General features: G+C 41.0%; 1 protein-coding gene across 1 annotated transcript in view; it reads left to right on the top strand.

Annotated features, from left to right (window-relative positions):
* Positions 1–1,585: 1,585 nt before the first annotated feature.
* The window catches only part of Lurap1l (leucine rich adaptor protein 1 like), a 38,053-nt gene continuing 22,288 nt past the window's right edge, over positions 1,586–17,350 (top strand). Inside the window, exon 1 of the mRNA XM_027400220.2 lies at positions 1,586–2,551. Coding sequence (XP_027256021.1) covers positions 2,261–2,551 — 291 coding nt within the window. The 5' untranslated portion in view covers positions 1,586–2,260. The remainder of the gene's footprint in view (positions 2,552–17,350) is intronic.

Below are 17,350 nucleotides of genomic sequence, written 5' to 3'. Positions count from 1 at the left end.
TCATCACTACCTTTTTTTTTAAAGCTTAAGTTTGTTTTACACTTCACCAGAGCAAAGTGTTAACTATACACTTACGTATTATAAGGTTTTACTTCAGACATACTTAAAAAAGCACAAATAACACATATCTTTTTAAAGTTATTGTGCCAGCTACTGTCTGAGTTATACACAGGTACTCCACTGATGATAATTTAACAATGAGTTTTTGAACCAAGTTCAAGTTAGATATTGAACACATGTGGTTTGCTTTACACCCAGCTCTGAGTTGGATCGTGTTTATAATAAAAAGCTGTCCATGACTCAAATGAGAGGCGTCCATAATTACATGCCACAGTGCAATCCTCATGCAATGAGCTTGCAGTTTGCCAGCGTTAAGACAATACATGCAGTTTTATGGGAAAGTTGATATTTAATTTTGTTCTCCTTTGATTCCATAAATGGTGGTTTTGACTTCGAAATGAACCACCTAACTTTATATATATATATATATATATATATATATATATATATATATTTTTTTTTTTCAAGAAGAAGAGTTAACACATGTAAAGTATAAAGTTCTGGCATTTTGACAGGACAATTTCAACAACATTCTCCCTGACATGAGATATTTCATTCAGAAGGTCTATGTTTTCTCTCCTTTTAAGGTTTCCTAGATGAGAAAAATGATACAAACAAACTCCAAACTCTTTTATCTATGTTATTTGAATGTAAAAGCTGAAAGGGAAGGGGAGCCAGAATAACAGAGGACACAATATGCAGTTGTTGCAGAAAAATAAGCTCAACTTTGAAATACTTCAATAGAAACCAAAAATTATAGTTTAGTCGGTTGAAAATAGTATTGTCAGCTCTTGTTGACACAAATACAATCTTCAAGCAATCTTATAAATTATGTACTTTATACTAATTTACTAGGTAGAAGTATTGCTAACTAATAGTTTACAAAGTTTTGGCTCTTCCTAAATAACTAAAAACATAGGCAGATTGTGAAAGAGGACACATATGATTTCACCAGTTATTTTCAATAAAAATATCTTCCACAATAAAAGAGACGATTCAGCAAGTTCTCTGAAATTCTGCTGATATATATATGGTTATTCTATTTTTTATTTCGCTGTGAGGTAGTATACTGGAATATTGCTAAGGCAGTTATATTTCATTGTACATTTTCATTGAACTATTGACTGGATAAGTCTGCTTTGACCTTCTTTGGGGATTTTTTTTTTTTTTTTTTTTTTTTTTTTTTTTTTGGTTTTCGAGACAGGGTTTCTCTGTATTGCTTTGGAGGTTGTCCTGGAACTCGCTCCTTTGGGGAATTATTGGGCAAGTTTTCTAATGCTAAGCGTATTGACTTTAGGAAGATTGGGAGGCAGAAAACAAAATATAAAACGTTCAAAATATAAGAATTCTTCTGCCTCTAATTTTAAAAATGTGTTTGATAGGTTGTATTTGTCATCGGGACAACTTTTAATTTAGTAACCTAATATGGGTATGCTCAGCTGAAGTAGGACTTGCAACTTAGTTCCATAGCTTCGGGATGGGGAAGATTTTTGCTGCTCTTCTTGTCTGTGACATACGGTACAAGGGTTGGCCCTGGTTTGGTCCACCTGCCAGCCGAGTTTAAAGTTTCCGAGGCTCAGAGGAACACAATGACTTGGATGAGACTGCCTAAATGGGAAGGACACACTGCTGCCGCAACCAGGGAGTCCTTAAACCCCAGCTAAATGAACCATACCGCATACAAACACGACGGAGCCACTTCTTTCATTGACCAGAGATTTTTTTTTCTTCTTTTCGGACGATCCACTGAAGTCTGATCCTTGGAGACATATGGCTGGAAAATGAAACGACCCGGGAGTATGGCTACATCGTTATGCTGTGTGGTGTAATACCAGATGGGCACTGTGAACGGCGCAGAGCTGTGAATGGACAGTTTGAAATGGCAATTTTCCCCCATCGAGCAGGTTCCATTGCCCTCTCCTGTCTCTTGGCATAACGCACTAGCTTGTGCCCTTCTTCTCTGCAGTATCAATTAACTCAACTTGGAGGTGGAGTGGCCAGAGAGAATGAAGCGATCCCGCTAATCTTGCTAGCTGCGGAGCGACAGAGCCTGGACTGCGCCCGCGGCATGGAGCGCACGAGTGCCCGCGGGGACCCAGGCCCGGCCCGGGGAGCCGGCTACTGAGCTCCCGACTCCGCCAGGCCGCGGTCTCTTTGCGCCCTCTGCCTTTACTGTCAGTGTCGCCCCTCTCAAAGAGTCATGGAAGACGGCCCGTTGCCAGACCTCAGAGACATCGAGCTGAAGCTGGGGCGTAAAGTGCCCGAGAGCTTAGCGCGCTCGCTGCGCGGGGAGGAGCCGGCGCCCCGAGAAGGGGCTGCGGACCCCAGCGGGGCTGGCGGGAGCTGCAGCAGCAGCAGTAGCTGCAGCAGCTTCGCGCCCTCTGTGTCCTCCTCCTCTTCATCCTCCCCTGCCTCTGGCTCTCCACGACGCAGCCACCCCAGCGCCCTGGAGAGGCTGGAGACCAAACTGCACGTCCTCAGGCAGGAGATGGTGAGTGCGATGCTTCAGTGGCGACCTGGGGACCGGGGGCCTGAGACCCGGGAGGGCGGCGCGGGAGCCGAGGAGAGGAGAGCGGGAACTCGCCTCTGGACTAGATTACAGCTAAGCTTGAACCCTGAGTGAGGACTTTGCTCGTTCACGGGGTACTCTTGCAGCTCAGTCGGCTCTACTTTCTAATAGCGTCACTCACTGCACACCACTCTGCAGCTGCCAACCGCAGATTCTCCTGCACCAGCCGGGGGCCCGCAGTTGCTGCGCCGGTCTGGGCCTGCAGTGAGCCGTTTATGCTTTGCCTTGGTTCAAAGGGTGGTTTAGTCCAATGCACTTAACACAGAAATGCCTCTCAGTTGTCCGGGAGGTGGCGCGGCGGGGTCCAAGGCTGCTTGGGTAGTTTTGCTCTCCTCCGCCCTCCCCTTGATGCAGCAGCTGCAGCTGTCCCAAAACCACTGTAGAGTAGATTCTCCACAGCTGGTTCTGAAAACAATGGCTACTCGTCCTTGATGTGCCTATGAATGGCTCGTTTCACTGTTTTGATCCCGGAGAGCAGGTGACGGGAGCCCAGGGATTTGCTAATGACTGCCTCCTACCCTTTCCTCTATTCCTCAATCAGCACTTGTTTTCTCTGCCATTTCTGTTAACCTCGGATTGGGACAATGGGTCAAGTAGATCTAAGACTCGTTATTCCGGATGTACTTAGACTGAGGCATTCATTCATTGGCCTTGAGCTCTTGGGCGAGTCAGCCTCTGCAGATCTCAGTTTATCTTTGCAGTGATGAGCCGGTTGGAGGAAATTATCGCTTTCTCAGCCTTCTGAAGATGTCCACAAACCAACAGCATTTTCTACCAACTTGCAGAGGAGGAAGGTTCCAAGAGCGGCCCTCAGTCCCCAGGGCGTGAGAAGGGCTTCCTACAGAAGCAGCCTATCTGTCTGGGTTCATGTCTAAGCTTCCTTCCATTCTTAATTTCTGTGATTGGAAGACACTAGTAATAAATTCCAAGCAAAATGACAGTCTTCAGATCTCATGACCTACCAAAACACTGCAGACTATCACTCTAAAGACCCTCACTAGGTCTCTAAAACTGCTCTGCTTAAATATTCGCTTACCAGTTGGGAATCTTCCCGATATTGAAATATATGTATATTTCTGCACGTAACTGAATATTTGTATATATCTTTGCATTGCAGAGTATTTTATTACTATTCATATTTCACTATGTCTAATACACATATACAAGTTATGAATATTAATCCCGCCAAATATTTATTAAGTAGTTATCATATCTTAGTAAGCTATGAACTCTGAAATATAAAACAAAAAAGTAAAGGAAATGAGATTGCTTAAGCACCCCAAACATCTACCAAGTACAGAGTCACTACTGCAAACACTTTTTAGTCTAGGCAGTGGTTTCAACATGTGCTTTATGACCCCTTTGGGAGTCACATATCAGATATTTATATTAAAATTCATAATGAAAGCAAAATTACAGTTATGAAGTAGCAATGAAATAATTTATGGTTGGTGTGATCACAACATGCAGAACTGTATTAAAGGTCGCAGCATTAGGAAAGCTGGGAAAAACTGGGCCTTACAGGGTGTAAAGGTTCTTGGTCCTGAGCCTGACGACCAGGACTCATATGGAGACTCAGCTCCTGCGAGCTGTGGTCTAACCGGCCCACAAGCACCATGGTGTCACATGAACATGTATGTACACCCTCACAACCTAAATAATTCATAATTGTAAAAATAATTTTTCAGTGGATATGTCTACTAAGGGCTTTGAAATCTCTTGCACTTATTTGCTCTATATTTGTTGTATTGAATTCTATAGGACAGTGAAGACTGGTCATTTTCAACTAAGAACATCTGCCAGACATCTATTTTTCCTAATAGAAATTTCCAAGTTCATAAAAATCCCTTTCTTTCAACTATATCTTGCTATTTATGATGATCATGGTGTATCAGGGTTTTTTTTCTTTGTTTGTTTGTTTTTTGGTTTTTCGAGACAGGGTTTCTTTGTGATTTTGAAGGCTGTCCTGGAACTAGCTCTTGTAGACCAGGCTGGTCTTGAACTCACAGAGATCCGCCTGCCTCTGCCTCCCGAGTGCTGGGATTAAAGGTGTGCACTACCACCGCCCAGCCGTTGTATCTTTTTTTTTTTTTAAGATTTATTTTTGTTATGTGTATGAATGCTTAGCTTGCATGAATGTCTACCCTGTGTTCATACCTGGTGTTCTCGAAGGCCATAAAGTAAGCTTGGTACTCCAGAACTGGAATAACAGATGGTTGTGAGTCACCTTATGGGTACTGGGAACTGAACATGGGCCTCTGAAAGAACACTTGTTTTTAACTGCTGAGCCATCTTTCCACCACTCTGGTATAATTTTTGAAAAGGCAAGGACAATGACAGCAAATTGATGAAACTTTTTTTATATTTTCTCTGTGATGTTTCAATGTCTGTAGACTGAGAAAAATTTATGTCAGAATAGATGCTTTATGCCGAGCATTGGTGGCGCACGCCTTTAATCCCAGCACTCAGGAGGCAGAGGCAGGCGGATCTCTGTGAGTTTGAGACCAGTCTGGTCTACAAGAGCTAGTTCCAGGACAGCCGCCAAAGCCACAGAGAAACCCTGTCTCAACCCCCCCCAAAAAAAAGACAAGTTGGTTGCTTTGCCATTATGCCTAAGCAAGGATTTTGAATACCCACCAGAATAACATAGACAGAGAAGAAAATGATGTCCTTCTAGACAAAGAAATATACCTCCACTACTTTCTAAATTTATGAAACCAGTGTTTGAAAGATTTACTCAATGGAGTCCTTTATTACAACACAGTTTATCACAAAGCATCTTTTTGTTTGTTTGTTTGTTTTTTGTTTTTTTCGAGACAGGATTTCTCTGTATTGTTTTGGAGGCTGTCACCGCCCAGCAACCAACTTGTCTTTATGTAGAGCTGGTGGTTTTGCTGCAAAGATGGGATGGATACAGCTCTGTAGTTCTTTTTGTCTCCTCCTAGCATCCTGAAGTAGAGGATGTAGGCAGCTAGTGTGGGCTCAACCTTCCTGTCCTATGACTTAGCACTGAGTCAACCCCCTTTGGAGTAGGCTCAACCCCACTCCTTATTTTGAGTTATTCATAGATTGGATGGTCTAACATCAGTTTTTTTTTTTTTTTTTTTGCTTGTCCTCACCATTCCTTCCTCAAAAACACTCTAGCTATGCACAAGTCTTTCTATGTATCTCCCAGATTAGTCATTTCTTTTCCTATTAGAATGGATGAGTGCCCTCAAGGACACAGTGTAGCAGACACTTGCACTTAGTTTCAACACCTGAAGTTTTATAGACATGTGATCCCACCATCATCTCTGTTCTCTTCTTTAACACTTTTCCCCCTGACATGATTGCATGTGTCTGGGTATATGTCTGTGTGTGTGCAAGTACATGTGTAGGTTGACATCACATGTCCCCCTCCATTGGTTTCCACCTTCTTTATGGAGACAGTGCTTGCCAATTTGGCTAGTTTAGCTAGCCAGCTTGTTCACTGGATTACATGAATGCATCTGACCTTTGTGTGGATTCCAGGGATCCAGACATTGGTCCTTATGCTAGTGTAGCAAGCACATTTCCCACTGAACACCTCTGAACCATCTCTTCATCTCTGCCATCTTCTTATATGCTTCCATGGATAACGCCTTTCATTCTTGTCTATAAATGTTGTAGCTCTTAGAGATCAGGGAGGCAGTTTTTGAAGCAGAAAAGTGAGTAAGGAGACTGAAGAGGAGTAAAAAGCTGTTCCTGCCGGGCGTTGGTGGTGCACTCCTTTAATCCCAGCACTCGGGAGGCAGAGGCAGGCAGATCTCTGTGAGTTCGAGGCCAGCCTGGTTTCCAGAGCGAGTGCTCCAAAACTACACAGAGAAACCCTGTCTTGAAAAACCAGAAAAAAAACAAAAAACAAACAACAAAAAAAAACTGTTCCTGGCCAAACTGCTTAAAGTTGAAACCCTTCTTAGCAACACAAATAGTGTCACATGTAAGGGAAATATTGGTAAAGAAGTTTGCAAGCATAATTGGATACAATAGACCAATCCTAAGTCATTTCGGGTGTCTGTGGGGGGGGGGGACAAAAAATTTCAATGTGTACAACTCTTATTTTGAAGTTAGAGATTAGGAAAATTGACAATACAAGAAAGAAATGTAGAATTTCCCGTGAAATTTATTGGACAGTGACTTAGACTTTCTTACAATAACACAGTCACATACTGCAACTGGTTGTCAACTTTTGTTTTAATAAAGTTTTCAGAGCAATACCTTGGACTAGACACAAATAAGCATTGAAAAAAATGGGGCTCACCAAGTGGCTCAGCAGTTAAAAGCCCCTGATGCTTTTGGGGAGGACCCAGTTTCGGTTTCCAGCATCCACATACATGCATGCAGGCAAAGCATTCAGACCCATAACATAAAATAAATAAATCTAACATTTGTTGAAAGAAAAAAATTCATAGATGGCACTAGGACACAATTAAAAATGTTTGAAAAAAAATCTCGAAAACAGATTTATTTTTGACTTTTATGGATACTTTCCCACTGTCTGCCCCTGTCATTTTAAGTGGCTCCTTTGCTTTTGGAACTTAGAAAACAAGAATAGCAAAACAAACAGCTTTAAAATTCCCTTAAAAGCAGATTTTCATTTCATTAAATTACTGCACACTTGCTTTGGGCACACATCAGTGTAGACAAGGAAATTTTTTTTTTTTTTTAACACTTAGACCCCTCAAGGTAGAAGTGGGAAATGGAAGGAATTTTCCTTAATGAGTTCTCAAGATGGTTGCAAAGATAAAAGGGGATGTAGCTTGGCCTGAAAATGATGACAAACCAGCATGTCAGCAGGTGCCAGATGCCACAGTGAAAACTGGGGAGCCTGGTTGTGGCGGTGACTCACAAAGATGAGCCCTGCTGGTGACTCTGGCAACCATGCAAATTAAGGGTTTAACCTAGGGATTAAGATTCGAAGGACAGCTAGTTCCCAGCAGTAGCTGATGTTAGGTGCCAATTTAGCATATCAAAGTGGACCTAGCCTCCAGGCCTGCATCCCTCAGTCCCTACCTGTTAAGGGTGTGGTTGAAATACCCAGGCCCCATCCTAAACTACTGCAGGGACCGGGCTGCCTTACCTTTGCTGCCCTTTCCTATATAATCCAACCATTTTGTTTGCCTGGTCTTTCATCTACCCTTTAACATCCTGGGCTCTTGGTCTGGCCCTCCCACCTGTCCTCACGTGGCTCAGGGTCATGTTCACCCTGAACTCTTCCCAGATGTCCCTGCCTCCGGCTATGCTCTTCCTTTTATCTAAGATAAACTTTCTCCTCCACCATACCTAGGAGCAGTCATGTCCTTTCCTTTTTATTTCTTTATTGAAGTCAGCTGCTTCTGTCATTTTGTCACAGAATGTTAGCACTCTTAATGTAAGAAGTAAATCTTCTGAGACGTACTACCGTAATGAGTGGCACTAAGATCAACAGCAACCCTAATGCCATTTTGCTAGAAACTCATAGAAGGTAAACATATAACTTGAAAGCCATCACACCCCCACAAACTAATGTCCCATCGAATACCCAAGAATGTGCTTTGGAATTACTGACACACAGGTAAGAACATTTTCTTAAATTTAAAAAAAAAATTAAGTGTTGTGTGTGTGTGTTGTGGGGGCTGGGGCACAATTTGTAGGAATCAGTTTTCTACCATCTAGGTTCTGGGAATTTAACTCAGGTTATCAAAACTACTAATCCATCTTGCTGACCCAATAAACTCCTTCCTTCCTTCCTTCCTTCCTTCTTTCCTTCCTTCCTTCCTTCCTTCCTTCTTTCTTTCTTCCTTTCTTTCTTTCTTTTGTTTTGAGACAGAGTCTCACTGTGTAAACATGGCTGGCCTCAAACTGACAGAGTCAACTAACTACCTGTGCCTCTCAAGTGCTCAAGCTAAAAGAATGCACCACCACACCTATCCTAAGAACATTTTCTGGAAGAAAAGAATTTCCTTCCATTCAGGTTGCATAATAGAAGTGTGTGCTGCATTGTTGAAAAGACACTACAGATTGTGTGGGAACTTTAAACTCATGATTCCCATCTTGTGCTGACAGAAGAATATACCTCCTGTCTTCCATTGACGTGAGTCACATTTAACAGATGTTTTTGTGCATTGAGACATGAGTTATTAAGATACAACTGGGATTCATAGTGAAAGTCTTTGGAATCCCTGAACAGTTGTCAGTATCATTCAGAGGCATTGGATCTCCTGGATCCACTGGAATTGGAGTTACAGAGAGTTGTGAGCCATCATGTAGGTGATGGGAACCAAATCTCTGCAAGAGCTGTAAATGCTCATACCAGCTGAACTGTCTCTCAGACCCTTGTTTTTTGTTTTCTTTCAACCTACACTTTTGCTATTCAAATGGCAGGCTTCTGGTTTGGTAGCGCCTAGGTAGATTCCAGAAGGGGCTTTTAAGTGGCTTCCCATGATGTGCCTTCTGAGCAAGCCTGAGGACCTGAGTTTAGAGCTTCAGCTTTAAAGCCTGTAATCCCAACACGGGGTGGGGTAGAGAGAAGAAGGTCCACACAGCTGGCTGGCCCCGTAGTCTAGCTAAGTTGTTGAGTTCCTTGTTCTGTGCAGGACCCTGTCTCCCAAATAAGAGAAAAATCATTCAGCATTGATCTCTGTCCTACACACACACACACACACACACACACACACACACACACACACTAAGAGAGAGAGAGAGAGAGAGAGAGAGAGAGAGAGAGAGAGAGAAAACGAATGAATAAATGAGTGAGTGAATGAACACAAACTCGAGTTCCAGATGAATCTACAGCAAGTTTTAATACTAGGAGTACCACTGTGTAGAGATTTTTAGCCCATCAGAGTCTTACTTTGCAGACAAGACTGGCCTTGAACTCAGAGATTCACCTAACTGTGCCTCCAGAGAGCTGGGGTTAAAGTCATGTGCCATCATGCCCACCTATATTCATGACTCTTAGCAGCTCCTGATGCAGCTGTTTTTCTAGGTGCTTTTATTTATGTTAACCATCTACCATCTATCTACATACCATCTGTCTATCATCTACCTACCTCTCATCTATCATGCATACATGTTGCTTCAAAGCATACTAAGGATGTTGTGATTGTGTTGTGCCTTTAGAGACTAATAGCAATTAACTTTGATGCTTGTTTGCAAAGAGAAGAGAGAGCCAATGTGCTGGAAGAAATGGTCCCAGATGCTTTGCTGTGGACAGGTGTGTGGAAAGTACCTTGATGAGCTTGATGCTATTGTTTAAAAAAATCCAAAGCTACTCCCTTTGTAACCTATTTGTTCTGGCATCGGCAGTGCTACAGCAGAAATTTATCCAAAAGAAATCATCATAAATTGGTGTAAAAGTACAGTTTGTGTGTATGTTTATCACTGTATGTCATGACTAAAAGCCCAACAAAACGGAGAGATAGCTCAGTCTGTTAAGCACTTACTTGCCTTATCAACACGATGACCTGAGTTCAATCCCAAGAACACACATAAAAGTGCCTGGCATGATGGTGATGATTGTAATCCCAGAGCTGCAAAGAAAGACTCAGGAGGATCCCTGGCTAGCCAGGCTAGCTTATCATTTATCATTTCCTGGACACTGAGAAGCCCTGTGTTAAAGGAAGCATATGGCATTCTTTAGGATGACAGACGTTGGTTTTCCTCCACATGCAAGCACATATACATGCACCTACCTACATACAAACACATGCAACATGTATATCCTCATACAAACATCTTTATTAAAAAGAGCTGAATAACCTAAACCACTGATAGTGGCAAGTCGATTATATATGTACAGAATATAGAAATTTGAGTTATTATTATTAACACTAAGTATTGTTGAATTTGACATTAATGTTATAAATTTATGGACCTAAGGAATTAATTATATATATATATATATATATATATATATATATATATATATATATTATGCTAGTTAGGGTTTTCTAGAGGAACAGAGAACCAAGAGAATGACATTGTATTAGCTTACTTTGTGTTGCTATGAAAAGACACCAAAATCAAAAGCAACTTAGGGAGGAAACGGGTTCTCTTTTGTCACAGCTTGTAGTCCTTCATGAAAAGAAGTCAGAGTAGGAACTCAAGGTAGGAATCTGGAAGCAGAAACTGAAGCAGAGGCCACGGAAAAGCATTGCTTGCTCAGCTTTCATTTTGGTATAGTCCAGAATCATCTAACCTGGTCTGAAACTGCTCACAGTGAGCTGGGCTTTCCCATATCAATCCTTAATCAAGAAACTGCCCCCACCAAATTTATAGGACAATCTGATGGGGAGGCAACTCCTCAGTTGCAATCCTTTCTTCCTAGATGAGTCCAGCTCTACCAAATTGACAACAAACCCAACAGCACTATTGAACCCTTGTCAACCTGACAGACAAACATATCTCTATTAAATCATAATCCTTGCTTGTTTATCCCCAAGACATGATGTTAGCATCACAATATAAACCATAGTATAACTGGAAAAGCCCCACAGTCTTTAAAAAAAATTCAAACACTTTAAAGTTCAGTCTCTTTAAGATATCCAAAGTCTCCCAACTGTGGGCTCCTATAAAATTAAACAAACAAACAAACAAACAAACAAAATCAACAAGCAAATTAAATACTTTCTTCCTTCAAGAGGGAAAAACCAGAGACAATCACAAACAAATGCAAGCAAAGCAAAAGTTAAAAAATGTAAATAAAATAGCTCAGTATCTTGTCCATCCTAAGTAGGTAATAATGTCATTAATAAATACTCTGCAGCAGTTGCAATAACATTTTATGCAGTGCTTATGATAGCCCGAATGCTGCTGGCTAGGGTAGTTGAGGAAAAAAGCATTAGGCCCACCAAAAACAATTAAATAAAGGCTTTTAAGAGAATAGTCCTTGATAAGACTAGAGGATTAGGAATAATTAAAGGCACAGAAAAGCTTCTTTTTAGGATTATACATGACTCATGGACGAGGATGAGAACCTTCACTTTAGTCCTCTGCCACTACGATGTCACTATAAAATTGATGCAGAGATAATACACAAAGTACCCCCAGTATAACTTAGTTTTATCACTTAGATCCGTGGTTTTAGTCACACTGTAAAACTTAATGAATTATACGCAGATAAAGACTGAACTGACAAAAATCTTTCTATGGGAAATAATGTTACTGTTCAAAAAACATTCATGGTGCCTCGGTAGAAGGTTTCCATGGGGTGAAAGTCTGACAAAATTACACAGATGTGACTTCATCTGACACTCTCCTGATGTGGCAGTCTTAGATCCTGGATCCCAAAGTGTTTAGTGGCATTACTCACTCTCTTTTTTTTTCTCCTACAATATAACCAATTCTAGGTCATTGCTGTGACTAATCAATTTGATGCCTCTGTTTCCTAAAGGCCTTGCCATTTCCTTAGAGATAAATGTGAGTTAAAGTACACCTCAGTCTGTTTCCAGCTCTCATATTTGGTGAGTACTAGCAGTGCCTCCTTTGCGTGACATAAGCCAGACTCAGTCATTTGGAAATAGGCTCTTGATTAGAGATTGCAGCATCTTTTTGCCATCAGAGATTGTAGTAATAAACCTAAGAAAATAAAATAACTATTTTCTACCTCTTTAAAAGAGTGTTTCAGAATTTGTCCTTGGTTGAAGGTCATCCACTGTCCTCACATACAGCTTATCCCAGCAACCATGTGCCTAGGAATGGTGACAGACACAGCATGCAGTGGGGTTGTTCTTTGCCTGTGCAGGGAGAGCACACACATCCAGTTCTGCCATCCTGCCCTGCTTTGTATTGAGATTTTGAGGTTTCAGGGTCAAGAGACAATTTAACACCACACACACACACACACACACACACACACACACACACACACACACACAGATTAAAATTCATATAGTTTGGTACACATAGAGAAATATAGCTGCATGGTACAATTTGCACATTTTTAGCTGAAAATGAGCAATCATTTAATTTGACAGCCTCACTTGAAAGTTAAGTAGAATTAGGGTATGACCTCTCTGACTGTCCTTGGCTTGGAGTTCAGTCTGGAGCTAGGGCATTAGGAGGGCAGTGTGGCTGGGGCACATTGTATCTGAGGTGTTTGAAACACTTAACAAACTTGTAGTGATCTTCACAAAAGCATGGTTGCCATGGATAAGATGAGTGAATTAGAAAGAGGAACACTAGCTTTCTTGAATGTTTTCTATAGGATGAATCAATCTATTTGTTTATGTGTGTCTGCATTTGAAACTGTATTAATTAGAAAGATTAAAATGGTCATCACATAAGTTAATGTAACTAAAGCAGTAACTGTATATTCCCTTCTGCATATTTTTGTCTGTTAACAGCTGTGTGAATACTGCCTTTTCAAAGGCATCAGTCTTTGCCTTTTGAGAAATACCACTGCATGGAATTTTCCTGCCTATAATCACTCTTTTCTAATTCAAATCCTCTACAGGAAAAATTCTAAATATGCAGCAGGCATTTAAAAATCTTTTGTTTTGTAATATTTTACTCTTTTCATAAATGTTGTGAAAAACTGGGCCCAAAACAATGCATTGTGCTTACCCTGAGTCCCCTAAACCTTCTATTTGTCCGTCTCATTCTCTTCCTTCTGCTTTCAACACATAAAACACACACACACACACACACACACACACACACACACACACACACACACCCCTAAACATTCTTAAATATCTAAATACTTCAAGTATAATATTGCTGTGATTCTCAATAACTTAGTGAGTACTTCCCAAGGGAGACATTCATGGGGGGTGCCGGGGAGGGATGGGAGAAGAGGGGGACTGGGAGGGGGGCACATCTTCTTTTTTTCTCTCCTGTGCATGCTGAATTCAGATTTTTCCTTAGACATTTTTGAGACAGAACACTGCTAGGACCTGTCTGTCAGAAGCCTACCAGAGACCAGCATTCAATCAGTGGTTCTCAACCTGTAGGTCACCAACTGCACATGGGTTGCAGATCAGATATTTACATTACGATTGGTAACAGTAGCAAAATTACAGTTATGAAGTAGCAATGAAAATAATTTTATGTACTACTGGAATTCAGTTGTGGAGAGGGAGGAGGGCTGAGCAAAGGAGCCCAGATGGGGCTGGAGAGATCTGCAGAAAGAGTGGACCTGATCTACTGATAGAATGGAGGCCCTAGTCATAAGGGCCTCCAATGCTGGGGAAAGAACATTGGACCAAACCAACCCCTCTGAATGTGGGTGCCAGCTAGGAGTCCAAGACAGTCTACGGGTCCTCTAACAGCAGAGCCAATCTTTAACCCTAGAGCACAAATGGACTTTGGGAGCCCACTCCCTATGGAGGGATACTATTACAGCCCAGACACAGCAAGGAGGGCCTAGGCTTTGAAGGCCCTTGGTGGAGGGCCTCACTATCCCTGGGAAGGAGTAGGGGGGTGGGTTGGGGTGGGTTGGGTAGGGAACATGGAAGGATGGGAGGGTGAAGGAATGGGGGGGCATGGATATGTAAATATGACCATTAAAAATTTACAAAAGAAAAAAAAATAATTTTATGTTTGGGGGTCACACAACATGAGGTACTGTACTGAAGGGTCGCAGCATTAGGAAGGTTAAGAACCACTGACTTAGATGATACAAGTTGGTCTGCCTAAAGCATCAGAAAGCATGCAGAAATGTCTCTTCCTGATTGACTTATGCCAGTTCTGTCCCAGAAAGTTTTCTCTTTACTAAATCATTTGACCCATGAGAAACCTGGAAAGGCTAATGGGGAGATTTTGCTCTGCAAAGGGTAGTCAGTAATTGTAATTTGAATAAGATATAAAGGAACAAGATCTTCACTTGTGCTTAAACAACGTGAATATTCTCTGAGCTGTTTTTGTTAGGCAAGTTACAGCAAGGGATATATAGAAACCAAAGAAGTAACTTGCTTAAATATAAGCCACCACCATATCAACCTGTATGTGCCATAGCAATGCATACCAAAGGGAATTGAACTCTCCATTCTCCACTGCTGTGCTTGGGATAAGATAGAACTATCTTCTCAGATGTCTGTATTGATTTAGGGTTCATATTATGAGTTCTGGTTATGGTTGGCAGGCTGTACCATCTTCTTCATTGGCACCAGTGTTCATGTGGGCCGAAGGGATTATTGCCTGCTCCGTAACTCTTACACTTAAGCATTCACTGTTCATTATCAGTGGTTAGGAGCAACAGAAAATGCTCACGTTGCCAAGTTAGAAATGAAGATGCAGAAATGGAGAGAGTTCACACTGATAAACCCAAGCCAGATTTCCCACTTCCAGAACTGGTTGTTCCAGGTGTAAGGGCTTGGCCAACATAAATAGAGGAAATGCATTTCCATTTACACTCCGATTCCAAAAGTCCAGCATCACTACTGGGAATGCTCTGCAGTTTCACCACATGAAGTGTTGGGTCATGTTTGTTTGCATTCAGTCTTGAGACACATGGATTCCATTTGGATTTCACCCAGTTCTTACAGAGGAATGTACTATTACAGTTTGTTTGTTAAGTCACTGACTCGGTTTTGTTGTAGTAAGATGAAGCAGTGTGTATTTCCAAATCCTCACTTCTTGTTGCATCTGGCGTGGATGAAAACTCACAAGCACACCATTTCACAGTGTAAATACGTTCCTTAGAGGGGGGCTCCACATCTCCACCTCAGGAAGTGGAGATGTGTTTCAGTAGAAGGCATGAAGTAAACATGGTACATATTTTTAGGCATTGACAATATTGATTCCTGTGACAAGCCCCATAGAGGTAACACTGGAGACATGGGTTCAGGTAACTTACAGGTGAATCAGGTAATAAGTCATGGGGCTACCATTAAACAATTTAATTTCCATGGTATTAAGAATTCTTGTTGAAGCTCGAAGGTCTCATGATTTGTCATAAAGTGTATGTTTTTATAAAGCAAATAATTATTTCATAGCTGTTTATCTGATGCTGGGCTCAGAAGCTATACATCTGTATCTAAATTCCCAACTGGGGCCCCGTGTCCCTTCCTCAGACCTTTCCAATGTTCTAATCTCTTGCCATCTGCCGGCTCAGTTCCCTTTGCCTGGCCCTCCCCTCTCTTCCCACCTTAACTCCCAAGTTACAAGTAGGTAATTCTGACTTATAATGGCAGTCAGACAGTTAATTACATTTTATTTCATGCTGGTTTTGATTTTTGTTATCTTTTGGATCACTCAACAGATGACACATTCTCTCATAGCTAGAACCACATGTAATTTATTCAGTTTCAGAATTTAACAGAGTATAAGAATTCAGTATTAGGAATAGATTAATAATAAAATTGATAATTGCTAGATTACCCCTCCGAGCAGGAGAGTAGAAGGGCAACAGCTGACTCAGAGGTGTGATTGGTTAAATAGCTCGAGCAAACCAAAGGTAGTGAAAAACATGGATTAACAGTGAAACCTTAGTGACTGAGACAGATGCATGGCTGTGTTGAGTTAGTGAAAATGAGATTAATAACAAGGTAGAATAATCCTAAATAACAGAATGGCAAACTAAGAAGTTCGAGTATGGCTGAATAGTCAATAAGCAGCAGTTATAGTTGCTGTTTCAGGGGACTTATACAATGCACATTGGGGTGGTTTTTCATGTTTGCTCATTTTCTTATATTTTCTTCAAAGAAAAAGTTTCCATGTGTTTTATATCTAGTATCTTTAAAAGACATACCTTTGAACTAGCCATAACAAGAAAACACTCTTGATTACTGAGGAATAAAACATGCAGTAAAGTAAAACATGGCAGCATACTTTTGGAACAAGAATAGAAACAAAATAGGACTATTAAACTTTTATATGATACAAATATTTCAAAAATATTTGTTTTCTTCCTATTGACTGTAACTCCACTACAATAATGGTTTTGTGGTTTCATAATATGATCTCAATAAATTAAAGTTGCCCGGGTTACCGTACTGAAGTTCTCTAGAGAAAAATTAAATGTTTCAATCATTCTAATGACATAGATTCAGAATTCTCCACTAACAGCAGAAGCAAAAAGATGATTATTCTTCCCAGACTGCATTATTTTATTAGTGGCATTTTCATTTTCTTTGGGTGTTTTTTTGTCTGCAGTTGTTTTCCTTGTAGAAGGTATGTTTTGCCAGTTCTATCTTTGCCTTATTGGGAGCCCAGTTCTTTGCTTGATATTCTTTTCACAAGTTTTCCCCATGTAACTGTCCTTTACAAAAAGGATTTATTTTATGTGTAAGAGTGTTTTGCCCGCATGTATGTCTGTGCACCACTTGTGTGCCTGGTAGGCACAGAGGTCAAGAGTGGGTTTGGATGAACTGCAGCCAGAATTACAGATAGTTGTGAATCATCCTGTGGGTGCTAGGAATTGAACCCCGGTCTTTACGAAGAGCAGCTAGTCTTCCTAAGCTCCAAATCATCTCTCTGGCCTCTCTAAGCAACTGCTTTTAAACATCATTTGTATTGCCCAAAGAATTGTCTTGCATTTGTGCATTCCCCTAATACTGCATACTTAACCTGTTTCTTAGATTTTGATTTTGATGAATACTTTCTAAATGTCATGCTGTGTTCAAATAATTCCTAGCTCAAGGAATAAATGTCACTGTTTTACCTGATTTTCAAATTCCCGATGGAGTTTTCTCTTGTCACATTGAAACTTTTCTGTAAGAATACAAGCTTTCAGAGTTCTCTCATGGGTCAGAGTAGCAGGTAAAGCCTCAGAGCCACAGA

Source organism: Cricetulus griseus, chromosome 2 (genome assembly GCF_003668045.3).
Source record: "Cricetulus griseus strain 17A/GY chromosome 2, alternate assembly CriGri-PICRH-1.0, whole genome shotgun sequence".
Classification (NCBI taxonomy): Eukaryota; Metazoa; Chordata; class Mammalia; order Rodentia; family Cricetidae; genus Cricetulus; species Cricetulus griseus.
The sequence above is the reverse complement of the archived record's forward strand: the minus strand, read 5'-3'. Positions and strand labels throughout refer to the sequence as shown.